Source organism: Charadrius vociferus, unplaced genomic scaffold, assembly GCF_000708025.1.
Source record: "Charadrius vociferus isolate BGI_N301 unplaced genomic scaffold, ASM70802v2 scaffold140, whole genome shotgun sequence".
Classification (NCBI taxonomy): domain Eukaryota; kingdom Metazoa; phylum Chordata; class Aves; order Charadriiformes; family Charadriidae; genus Charadrius; species Charadrius vociferus.
Window position 1 is genome coordinate 261,816 of NW_009646406.1, and position 13,214 is coordinate 275,029.

General features: G+C 43.7%; 1 protein-coding gene across 1 annotated transcript in view; it reads left to right on the forward strand.

Moving 5' to 3' along the window:
• RIN3 (Ras and Rab interactor 3) overlaps positions 1 to 12,598 on the forward strand; it is a 50,127-nt gene extending 37,529 nt beyond the window's left edge. The window contains exons 8-10 of the mRNA XM_009895477.1: positions 6,662 to 6,793; positions 10,166 to 10,329; positions 12,281 to 12,598. Coding sequence (XP_009893779.1) covers positions 6,662 to 6,793; positions 10,166 to 10,329; positions 12,281 to 12,598 — 614 coding nt within the window. The remainder of the gene's footprint in view (positions 1 to 6,661; positions 6,794 to 10,165; positions 10,330 to 12,280) is intronic.
• Positions 12,599 to 13,214: the final 616 nt, after the last annotated feature.

A 13,214-nucleotide genomic window follows, 5' to 3' on the forward strand; every position in this document is an offset into this window, starting at 1 on the left:
TTCCAAGATCAGAGCAGGTGGAACACAAAACTAGTCGATCCCTCTGCCTCAGGACCAAAATCAGCCTACCTCTGGCAGAAAAATGATCTGTTCGGTAATATGATAACTACTTACATTGCCTGGTTTAATTTGCAATTTGGCAGCTCAAGCCAGGTCTTTGCTCACTTTAGGCTGACCATAGGATGAGCTGACCTGAGAATATGGTTTCATATCTCAAAGTAAAGTGCAAATACCACCCAATCAACCACATTTTTTTTTTCAGACCCCTACGAAAACACAAGTTTTTTAACATTTTAAGGCCCTTGTACAGTAGTCCAAGCTTGGCCAGGGTGTCTCAACAGCTAACAAGTTCTCTTTAAAACTAAGGATAGGCTTACGCAGGAACATCTATGCCTGTAGTAGTGCCCATCTTTGCACTGCTGAAAGAGTCACGAAACTTTGAAGTCGTTGCTGACTGACTCCATGTGTATCAGGCCATTTTAGAAAGGAGTTCTCTGGTTTAATTGCAATTCATACTATATGAAAAAATCTGCCTGAAAAATTGGCTGCAGTTGAACCCCCTGATAGTTAGACTATGAACTGAATGGGTCAGATCCTCAGCTGGTTTAAACTAACATTTCTCCCTCCAGTTGAAGCCAATCTCAACTTGTGGATCTGATTCATCATGAGGAATCAGGAAGACAAGTTCACAGTCTTTGTCAAATACCTTTCTCCCAACAGACCTCTGAGTACAACTACAAGATATAGACCTATGTTGAAGTAGGAGTCATCTACAGCTACATCTAGCTGTAGGTAGCCACAGATGGGTAACATGTCTAGCTTCTCATTATAGACAGCAGGGACTTAGTTGATGGAACTCAGTTGATTCATCTGGCTCAATGTAGGTGTCTGCTTTAGGGTGAGATGACTCATGACGAACTCCACTGATGACATTGATTAGTTTATCACTGGCTATAAAAGGAGTTTAGGGGTGCTGGTTCAAATGTTCACATGTACAGTGTAGGCAGTGGTATTAGTAAGTGAATCCTCCCCAAAAGGACAATTAGGATAGCATTACAGTGTCTCACTGAGGTTTTCCAAGTTCTATGCAAACTTAAATCACAGCAACATACGCCTCCAAGAATGTAACATACAATCTAAAAAGACGTAACCTGGCTGCTAAAAATGCTAGGAGTAGTTAGTAAGAATAATATGCATTAAAAGAATAGAAAAACAAGAGTTTGGAAACCCAGCCCACCCCTCACAAACTGGCTGGCATTTTTTCCTCTGTGCACTAGAAAAAGTAAGAGGCAGGACTCCTGGGGAGCTGTAAGCTCCCAACTCTCTGACTGCTCCTACATTTGGAAGGCATGCCACAATACCCACAGGGAGAGTTGGGCACATAGCTGATTTATATAGAAGCACTGTAATCTTATGTGGAAAAAAAATGCCTATTATTTATCTTTCAGAAATACCTTTACTCAGACAAAATGTCAAAGGCATATTGTGTGGCAGGAGTAGAATGAGAATCTCTGCTTTTTGGTCTGTTAAAAACATAAGTGACACTTGTGGAGTGATAAACGAGATGCAAATCTGCAATATGTGTGGTGTTTGCTGGCAATGGTAAGCCTCGAGCTCCCAGCCTTGTGCTACCTGGGAGCTACCGCTCTGTGGAAGAGAACTGATGGAAAAGCAAAAATAGAGGAGAAGTAGGCATTGGTGTATGAAGAAATGCTGTGTGAGACAAACAGGCCAAGCTTGGTCAGTCCATGAGGAGAGAAGATCAGGGACGGAAAGGCTTTAAGGTTAAATTGAAAGTTTGAAAGATGGGGAGACTGCTTTCTAAGGAGATTCAAGAAGAATGAACACAGGAACGATCTTCTTACTGCAACATTTTTAACTTGTGGACTGCCTAAGGTTATGAAGCTTCATTTTTGGAGTATCTTTGAACTGCATGGGGAGTGGGAGTATATAGTTCAAAACCAATTCTGTACTAGCGATGGAGTCGGCTAGGTGACTGGCCCTAAACATCTGATTTAATGATTTCTATTGCCTAGTTTTGCATGGCTAATCATAGTCTGCTTTTGGAAAGAGATGATAGGTAGGACGTATATGCCATTGGAATCTTTCTCTTCCCTAGCTTTTAGGATGAAGTTTGTCATCCCCTGTAGAACTGAGCAGCTGGATATTAGTGGCCCTGATGCACTCCTATATGGCTGTGCAGTTGACAAAGGTGTGGGCAGGAAGCAGTGTTCCTTCAGTGGGATAGCTGAGCTTGTGAACAGGAACATGGCCTCAAATACCTCAGCAGCCAGTATAGAACTGATGCTAGAAGCTCCTAAAACTAAGTCAAAGAAATCCCACCACGCTGTTCATTATCACATCTCACTTCTGAGAAGGAAAATAAATCTATACATAACAGTTTTGCTTTGTTATCTTTAGGAAGAGGATATTTGTATTTAAGTTACTATTAAGGAAGGCTGATGGACTAGAGATTATATCTTTTTTCTGGCTAGCACAATTTCTATATTTGAATTAAAGAGCCAGTTCAAATTTTTCAAGGGGAACAAATTCCTCTGATCTGTAAAACATGTTTTTGAAATGGATTCATGCTGCCTGCATGTATTAACTCTCTTAATTCAACTACACCATAAATCGAACCTTGCTGAAGCAGTATGAGATAGACAAGAGACAGCAAAATGCTAGTGAGTGGAAGGATGGTCATAATCTTTTCTTGTGATCTTGAACAAATCTCAGTTAATCTTTCTGTACCTCAGGTTTCCCACCTATAAACTGAGGCTAAAATTCATATTTCCTGGAGAGCTGCTGCTAGACATCATGCCAGTGTTTGTAAAATATTAGAGCAAGGTGCAGAGCATCATCATTGTTTGCTGGTTGTCAGAATATACATGGAGGGAAAAGAAATGCATGAGTGTGTTAAAATAGTCTGTAATTTCTTTATGGAGGCTTGGGCAGAATTCCAGTTGCTTTAAATCGTGTATTTAATTAATACCCGTTCTATTCAAGCACTGCATGCCAGCCAGGAGCTGACGTTGTATTTGCTGTGCTATAAACATAATAGGATGAGTTTGTGGCAGTAGAGAAAGCTTATTTTAAGCTTCTTATAGATATTTATGAAATAAATGTTTCCTGATCCTGCAGGGAAGAGGAGGAAATAAAGCAAGCAAGTCATATCTGGAGTAGGGCACCACCACCTTGAACAAACAAGCTCAGTCCCAGTGTCACTGAGACCACTGGCAGAGTCAGAGCTAGATTTAACTCTGTCAGCTGTAAACTTACCCCTCTGTGAGAGACCACAGATGGAGTTAGACACGCAGGTCTGGGACCTTGGCTCTGGCCCAGAATGAGAGTGGAGCTGAGGAGGCAGCAGCCTAGGGAGGACATCCCTGCTGCAGCCCCTGGATGGACGCTGGTTGGTGTCCTGGTGCCTTTCGTGGTGCAGGGAGCATGTGGGTTGCAGGATGCTGAGCAGCACCAACCTCCTGGGTGTCTTGGTTCACAGGCATTGTTTCATATATCTTTGTGCCTCCTGCGTCTGGCCATATTCGAGTTGCTGACACCACCTATTATCCCCATGGATGAACTGAGACACAGGGCATCTCAGGGCCGTACTTGGTCTGCCGGCTGTACGTGTCTAAGCCAGTCCCTGTGTGGGACTAAGCTAGTCTGCTGTGACATCCAAGGCCAGGAGAACAAGGGGAGGTTCAGGCTCCTGGCCTCTCAGGCACCTATCCTTGACTCCGTATGCAGTCAGTGGAGAGAAAGTGTTGCGATGCCTACAAGGAGTAGACACAATATACCATGCCTGAGCTACCCTAGGCAACACTGGAAGTTTGTGGCAACACATGGAGTCAGAGCTAAGATCCTTGATAATTAGCTTTGCTTTTCTTACAGCTCCTGCTGACTTCAGCTTTAGGTAGAGATGTGGGTATTTAAGAATCAGGTTTCATATTCCCACAAGTGGACTAAAATTATGTCTAGTAATTTATGCAGGTTATGAGCATACAGCATATGGAGAATAAGAATTCTTTGCATTATTGCAGTCAGACATCCCTATTCTGAGTTTAATAATCAAAAAGAAACTGCGTATCAGATTTTCATATTTAAGTCATATAAACAGCTGGGAGTCCAATAATATTTCTCTGAAATCTTAAAGTTGAGAAGGGTTTATAACAAGGGCTGGTGGGCAAAGCGGCTAACTCAGCTTATAGATATGATATAGACAGCAATGAATAACAATTGACTTGGTGCCTGCTTCTCAGTCAATAAAAAAGAAATAGGTTCTGGAGGAGTTCTTGAAAAGTGTCCTCTAACTTTCATTTCATTTGACACTAGAAGTGAATGGCTGGGGACGTGGAAATAGTTCCAAGTTGCTGTTTCCCCTCTACATTGGTTGTCTGGCTGTTGGCTGGCTGGTGATCTCCTTCAGTGACATTTTATATTAAAAAAAAAAAAAAACAAAACACAGCATTGTTTTTCCAGTGGGTAGGAATTCATGTTGTGAAGTAGCAACTTTCTTGGAGAGACACAACATGGAATAGTCATGGTAAAGAAGAGGCAGGGAAGAGAAAATTCTGCTATTGGTGTTGCACTGAAAATCCCTTGGGGGTTCAGGAAATGAAGCACCCAATCCATGCCACTGGTCAGTAACTACTACATCATAAAGAAAAAGTTTTTAAAGAAGGGAAAAAATGAGCCTAGCAAACTCTCTGGTACTTCATCTTCCTTTACACTAGTTTTATACAGAACTAACTCTGTTGGCATCTGATTTACTCAGGTCAAAAGGAGAATAGGGCTTTTCTCTGTGCAGTTTTTCTAGTAACCTTTCATGTCTCAGTTGTGTCATCTTTTTTTGCTAGGTAATACTAAATAGCTGTAATACTAAGCTGCTTGTATTAAGGTAATATATATAACAGTAACGAATTGGACAATTCACAGAGCTGAAGCTTTCACAGAGACATAAGCCAAGTCAACAACAGACATACAAAATGCCCATCCAGATGTTAATGAAACAACGCAGTCCTTTTATAGTTTGGTTGAAGACTTAAGGCTGTGTCATTTAACTAAAGGCAGCCATAACAAAGCAAACAGAATTGAAAGCGTTAATCCAGCTTTCATTAAATAAATTGTCTACGTTGTGGCATGTGCGGACTCTGTTAGAAACAGTCTGAATTACAGCTCTGACAATCTCTCATACTCCAACACTTTGTTTTAACTGGATCAACTCTCTGTTTACTAGATATATTACTGGGTTTATTTTAAAGCCACATTATTTTTTTTTTAATCAGCGGCTAATCTCATGTTTATTTGAGGCTGCAGAAGAATATCTTTCTTTGCCAGTGGACAATCTGCATCAGCTATGAATGACAAAAAAGGAAAGCTGACTCATGGCAAAGATTTGAAATAAGTCAGTGGGAACATTTGACAAATAGGAATTTATGCCCTACCATGGAAGGGCATGTGGACTACGGGCCAAAAATGGCTTGGGTATAATTTCACTGAAGCTACATCAAGGGTAGCTTTGATTATTTGAGGTGAGGCAAACGGTTCTGAAGTGAGACACACACGGCCCATGAAACCAACACATGCAAGTGCTCAGGTAAAGAAAACTGTCTGAGGGAAGACATTCAGCCCTAAGCAATCTGGGCTTAGGTTAACAGGAGTGGTCAACTCTGAATATTGGGAAGATAGGCCAGTTAAGCAACTTGCCATTATGGGTTGTCCATGATGAATTTATGACATGTTGGTGGAAAGTGAGAGCATCTTTCTAATAAGAAAAGCTATCCTTGTGTTCTTCGCGGTTTATACAGCAAAGCTTCAGTTTGGGTTCTATTTTAAGTAGTAATTATTTATAATGATGACTGTTAACATGTATGCTTTTTTGTCCTCAGAGATCCCAAAGAGCTCTTACAGATGACATAAAAGATTACTTTGTTGACTTTGTTGATGTGAACCTTTTAAGCACAGGAAGTCTTGAGCCCATGAGGATCTGTTCCTGTAGCACCTGCTGCACACCAAGTCCAAAAACTAGTCTAAGTCCAATGTGAAAGGCTTTTTGTTTTCTTAGCTAGACACCATGACTGGAAAGATCCTAGCTCTTGGGTGGCTGTTTTAATTAGGAACGTGTAGTGTAATGTTTTGCCTTCTGAAGGAACGTAAACACGGAAGTCCTCAGTCCTAAAAACGAGTCTCAACTTCCATTTTCTGCTCTTTGGTCCCACACATAGTGCAAACCTAAGAGAATAAATACCCCTAATGCATGTAGACAACTTTGCTGCAAATACTGTAAACCTGAATTGAAGTCTTGATGGCAGTGTTGATCAGAGGGCTGAGCTGGCAGCCTTTAAGGATGGTCATTGGTTTGTGATCCATGAAGTTTAAGCTTCTCTTTCTCCAGTTATTAAAGAATAGCAGAAATGGTGCTCACTAAAAATCTTCATACTCGTATTTTGGGCTTGAAGAAAGTTCACTTATCTTTTAAGAGACCTGACTTTCCCTTTTTCAGCATTTTTTCTTTGCTGGTGTTTTCAAGCTTTAACTCTTCAGATAATGTAAGCCAAAGTCCGCAAAGGCCATGCTGGGTGAGAAGCTGTCAGTGTTGTGTGGGAACGTGTCTTTGTGGCGAGTTTATTGGGACCACTATGTGTTTCTCTTTGCTCAGGGAAGCCGTACGGTGCAGATGACTTCCTTCCCGTGCTTATGTACGTGTTGGCCCGCAGCAACTTGACTGAAGTCCTTCTGAATGTGGAGTATATGATGGAGCTCATGGACCCTGCTCTGCAGCTAGGGGAAGGTAGAGTACAGTGTTTGCTCCTGAGATATTCCCTTTGGAAATCATTATTTACCTGGCTTCAGTGTTTGTGAAAGTGGGGCAGCAAGGGTCTGGCTAGGATTTGTGGATAAGCTTTGGCCAAGCTTTTCAAATATGAGTCTCAAAAAATTATTGTCAAACACTGCTTTTAGCAGTGCAGTGTCCTTAGACACCAGCTAGAAAGACAAGGGCCCAGCATAAATGAGAACTGAGTTGCTGGATTAGTAACCTAAACAGAGACATCTAGTGCTCCTTGGCCCAAAGGCTGAAAAGTTAAAAGGTCTTTGCCTAAAATTAAACCGCTGCTGCAGTCCATTGTGCAGACACTTGTATTTATTCCAATGAGAAAAGAGCACATTTCTTAAACCACATTGTATGCCTGGGGCCATACATCATCGTTACGGTCACTCTACTCTTAAATTTGAGTGACCCCTTTGACAATGTTCTCTGGCTGAGTATCATAGCGAGGCAGAGAAAGTTGGGTTAGAGAGGAATATTGTGTTTGGATGTGAATAAAGACTTCTCCTAATAGAGGGATAAATACCCCAGGGAACTGTGGGCCTTTAGTTTCTTAAATATAGCTTGGGAAGCAAATGCTACTAACAGTGACAGTATTACGCACTCTGAATTAGGAACACAGATAATTTTTCACCAAGTAGTCACTAAACCAATAAAATAGGGTTTATTTTAGGCTTTGTTTTGGTAAGTACTGAGGTTCTAGAAAGGAGGCCTGGATGAACAACAGCAGATTAATTTTATTTATATTAAATGGACGTATAAGTCTGTAACTAAGAGCTTGTCATCCCAGCACAGTGCAGAGGTGGGCAAAATTAAGTACTAACAGAATAAGCCGTAGCAACACAGTCATATTAGTGAGGGGTTTCTGCACAGGCTAATTTTCCTGCTGCAAAGAACTGTTAGCAGAAAAAATGTTACCCTAAGCACAGCATTTTGCTGACATAACTAAGCTGGTAGTTGGTGACTACACTGCCCACAGGTTCTTCATTTCAAAAGGGCACACTTCCAGGCTGGTTACTGAAGTCACTTGGGTTGGGGAGCTCAGGCTATCAAAGGCAAAGCTGGCTGGAAGTTCTCTTAAGTCAAAGATGCCAAGACTCTCTCAAATGTGTACTCCAGTCAAACTTTTCTGAAGGAGTTCCAGATCAAACTAGCTAAATAACCACTTCAGAAAGGAGACTGAGAGTAACTGCAGATACAGGGAACGAAAAAAAAAAGAATGTCTCAGTGAAGACAGCTCTGAGATTGCAAAGCGCAGGGCTAAAATGGGAACTGGCAAAAGTCAACGAGTTAGGCCTTTCAAAGTTAAATGGCAAAAGGTGATTCAGGCACAGAAATAAAAGGGAAAAAAGGAAAGCAGAAGTGAGAAAACTGTGAAATTACATCAGGTCAATATACAAAATCATTTAAATCTGGCCTCCAAATTAAAAATTTACTTTGAATGAATTTTATAACAACAATGATGGTTACTGGGGCACAGGCAAGGACAGATGATGGGGAACGACTATGTAGATGATGCGGAATGACTGTGTGGAAATGAAGATACTGGAAAGTGGAAAAAAAAATTAATTCTTAAAGGAGATGTAATGAATTCCTGTCATGGGGGACTGGGAGATCTTCCTCCCTGGATTCTGAGGGAAGGTAGACACCAGGTCATGGATCCCATCACGGGTACCCCTGAATCTGCCAGAGCAGGAGAAATACTGAATGACAGACGAGGGAGGGTAGTAACTATATTTAAGAGGGGAAAAGTGGCACTTACAGGCTTGTTAGCCTGTTCTTAGCAGCACATTGTGGGAGACAGTAAAGAATAAGAGAGTGTTCTCGGTGTATGCAGACCTGCGTAGTTATGGGACATTCTTCATCAGATCCACCAGAGAACAGAAAGTCAAATGGCAATGTCTTGGTCTCTCCTCTGCTACACCAAACTGTAATGGTGCTCTAAAAATACTGCTCTTAAATAAAATGCTGTCTTAGCCACCACTTATGCAACCAGCCGCAATGACTGTGGAGCTCATCAGAGCCTGAGGAAGGGCCACGGGCTGGTGCGACATTTGGGCGATGTGGAAGTGCCATCTAGAGGCAACTGCAGTTGTTATAAAACTTATTAAAAACATAGAGTTCCACCCAGCTGACAGGCAATTTTTATTTCTCCCTGTCTTCCCGGCACCCTGGATGAGGGGATCATGCAGAGGTGGGGCCCATGGCATCTTACAGGTGACGTGGGCATGGTTGGCCTGGCCAAAGACTGGCCTCTTGTCCCATCTCAGGCCTGGGGGCCCAGGGGACCCATCCCCATCCCTGCTGCTGCTGGAGCAGCTTTGTGGGCTGATTCCTTCCCTCTCTTCAGAGGAAACCCTCGTGTCAGCAGAGCTGACCCTGGAAGGCTCAACAAGGGAAAATGAGCACTTTTAATTAACCTGGTGCTGAGGCCGTGCCCTGACACGGGGCTGCCCCACAACCAAAGCAGCAGCTTCCTCATATTCCACTCTGTCCTCTTATCGGGGCTTATCTTCATCTCCGTTGATGAAGCCTGTTCTTATCATGGACCAGCTGCTTCCCTGGCTGCTGCAGCTGGTTATTTATTACCTGCTGCAGCCACCACCACAGCAGCCAGGGAGTTTCTGAGGGAAAAGGACTGGCTGTGGGCTTTTACTGCATTATCCCCTGTTTCTCTGCTTTACGAAGATTTATCCCACAATTCTGAACAGTCCAGGAATTACTCTCAGTCAAACATCTGGGCTCCCTGTCTAGTCAGTCAAGATGGAGGGAGTTGAGGGTAACTTGTCCTCGCAGGTCTGAGAGAGACATCCTTTAACGGTGCTGAGCCCACAGGGGACCATGTAGCTAGAGCCCCACAAAAAGGGGCTGAAGCCAAGCCTGGTACTTCTCCTACAGAGTACACTGCGGTTGTTACTATTTCCTTGCATTGTGGGGACTGCGCAGGAGCCCAAACTACAGACCGGTTGCAGTGGCCCTATTAAACACAACGAAAAGGTGGCCATACCCCAAAGAATAAACCACGTGTGCTCAGAGGCGTTGTTTTGGGTTTGTTTGTGAAAGCAGCTTTTATAGTAGTTTACTTTCAGTCTGTGTTTCCTCTCAGGGCATCTACAGCCTCAGCAGTCTGGGCAGCGACACCATGGTGAAGCAGAAGGAGGTGGAGGACACTGTGGTCATTAGGTCTCATTTCTCTTGGGTTCACGTCAGCAGGGAGGCACAGACAGTGCAAGAGTTAGACAACTGCCACTGCATAGGCACAAGCAGGCAGGATGGATGTGGAAATGAATGGCCCATGCTGGCGTGATGTTCATACAAGACCTTCTCCTTTCACAGGCTCCTATTATTTAACCACCACCTATGGGGCCCTGGAGCATATCAAGAACTACGACAAAATCACTGTCACACGGCAGCTGAGCATGGAGGTGCAGGACTCCATTCACCGCTGGGAGCGACGGAGGACGCTGAACAAGGCCCGGGCTTCCCGCTCGTCAGTGCAGGTAGCTGGCATTACTTTCTAGGGAAAAAGCCTGGAAGATGAGTATGCTCTCCCCATACTTGCGAATTTTTAATACGATAATGGTTTTAAAACAAAATTAACCCAAATCACTATTAAAAAACAAGAGCACATACAGTGCAAGATTTCCAAATCTTTAAAACAGGCACCTCGTTTGAAGTGTTACAAAATGCATTTTGAAGTCTTGAAGTCCCCTCATAATGATAAAATTTTAAATATGACGGCAGGGTGATTTTGTTGTTCGTTTTGTTTGTTTTGTTGTTTGTTGTTCTCAAAGGAGGTATGCTAGGAATCTTCGCATGTGGAGAGCTGCAGTGGAGAGGCAGGGAGCCCCTCTTCTCCATGTCTCCTGGGGAAGTCCTGGGCTAAGCCGAGGAGATGTGAGCAGGTGATGCGAGGGCGGTTTCTAGGTGCATAAAGCTGTAGGAAAACCTGAGACATTCCAAGGGTCAGTCAGGCAAGCATCTTCCAGAGCCTGGCTTCTCCTGTCTGGCAGCGGGGAAGACCCAGCAACATCTGTTTAGCTTTGAAGCCCACTCTGAGTATGGCCCTGCAAAGAACTCCTCATGTACCAGTGGGAGAGGGTCCCAGGAGGGATGGGTGCTCTGGACCTCCAGCCGTGGTGAGGTTGGATGCAGGACCAGGCAGTCGGAACGCCCTGCCAGCCCCATGTCCTGTGATCAAATTGTCACCCACAGGGAGGCAGCAAAGGCTCAGGTTCTGTAAAGCCTGCACATTGCAAAACTGAAAATTGTGAATGCTGAGGGGAAAGCCCAGGGAAAGTCTCCTGAGGGGAAGACACAGTCCATAGAGCCCTATGAAAGTGTGGCGTTGAATATGTTTCCCATCTTGCAGTGAAAACAGTGCCTGATGATCTGAGAACTTGCAAATGGTGGATGGCATACATCAAATACCCATCCAGCCCCGAGTGCTGCTCTGGCAGTAGCTCATAGCAAGTACCTACCGTGGAGCATAATAGCTGAGGAGCAAATGCCACCTTTCTCCAGAAGATTCCCACCTCCTCCAGCAGCGTAAGGGCTGCTTTCCATTCCTTTGAATGAGGGGTAATATCAGAGACATGCGAGGCCATCCTGGCAGAGGTAAACAGCTTGCTGATGTGTTCAGCATGCCCCTGCACATCCCTCTGGCTGCCTCAGTTGTCTGCAGTGATACTCCATAAATGCAGTTTGGAAGCCCATAGTCTATACATTCGGCAAATCTCACTTCTGCTGGAGAGAACCTGAGTATTTTCTGGCCAAAATGGCGGGGAATTTTCTTGAACTTCACAGATAAAAATTAAACACACAGGTTCCACAGTGGCCTCTCTAGATTCTGTTCCTCATGAGTTTGGCAAGAGGAAAGTCATCCCAACAGTCATTACTGCATGAAACAGGATACTAGTAAATAAGCCTCCTCTGCATAACTACTTCTGTTTCCTTACTGATGGAAAGAAGTTTGTAGGACACGGTCTCAAGGTGCTGTTTGGGTGACAGTGGAGTTATAAGGGTCACCACACTGCCAGCCCTTTCCTGTTTCCGTGAGACAGGGGGGCTTCAGGCCAGATCTCTGAGGGTTTGGGCTTGTTATTCTGGTCTATTTCTTCTTTGCTTCCTAGTTCTTCAGGAGCTGTAGAAAGGTGGGAGAAGGAACTGTCGCACACTAAGGATATTCACCAAATCAGAAAAAAGCTTTTACTTATGTGTCTTTACAAGGCTAATGATTTGGTTAAGTGTTAGTTAGTTTAAGTATTTGCTGATTCAGAGCTTGTTCATCAGAGGGGAGAAAGGAGAGAATAATTAGGGCATTGGAGAATGATCGGAGGACATTTGGGAGTGTTTAAGAGTCCTAGGCAGCTAGAGCTTTGGGCTGAATTCTACCTCCTTTGGTCCTAAGTCAGTGTTAACTGCAAGGTTTATCCTCATGTTTCTCTTCAGGATTTCATCTCTATCTCCTTTCTGGAGATCGGTGCTCAGTCAAGGACACTTGCTTCCCGGAATGACACCACAGCTGAGCAGCTGAGTCAGCAGTGTGCTGAAAAGTTTGAAGTCTCCCATCCCAAGGACTATGGACTCTTTGTTTATGTCGATGACCAGTGGCTGCAGCTGGACAAAGATGCCCTTCCTCACCACATCAAAGCCTCCCTGCTGAAGAGTGAAACCAAGAAAGATTTCCATTTTATTTATAAACCAATAGACCATAAAACCCCGCCAGTTCCAATTGTCAAAGAGTCAGACTTTCCCAAAGGGCCCTGATGCTCTTTTGTTGCGTTTGCTGTCATCCTGGAAGGGCTGGATAGTTTATCTCATGAGATACTTTGGTATCTGCAGACCTCAGAAGGTCTCCAGAGCATGGCCTTTGACATAAGGCAGGTGTACTAATTGTAGATGCTGTCTGAATTCAGGGCATTTCTCAGCAGAGTTCATTTGCAGAACTAAAAGGAACCTTCAGGAGAACATTCATCCTCTGGAAAACTTGAAGTATCAAACATCAGAACCTCCCACTGGCAACCAGCCAACGTCGCAGAATGTAAAGGGACAGTGGAGAAAATCCAGAGATCTTGCAGAAAAGTGGACATTTACTTCATAATAAATTATGGCAGGTGTGAATCACCTCTGTGCACAAGGCCTGTGAAAGGTCTGCACGCACCTCAATCTGTTCGAAGGTAAGACTGTGTTTACGCCTTACAGTATCTGTTCACCCAGTTTGAATAAACTGAGTCTTGTCTGATGTACTCAGTGGCGTAGGGCTGCCACTTGTAGCAGAACTCCATCTCTGTCTTGCTGTCTACAACACGTCATTGCCTTTGAAATCCACGTAATTACAGACCGTGCAAGATGATCCTGTACATTCACTAAGAATATGTTCTTT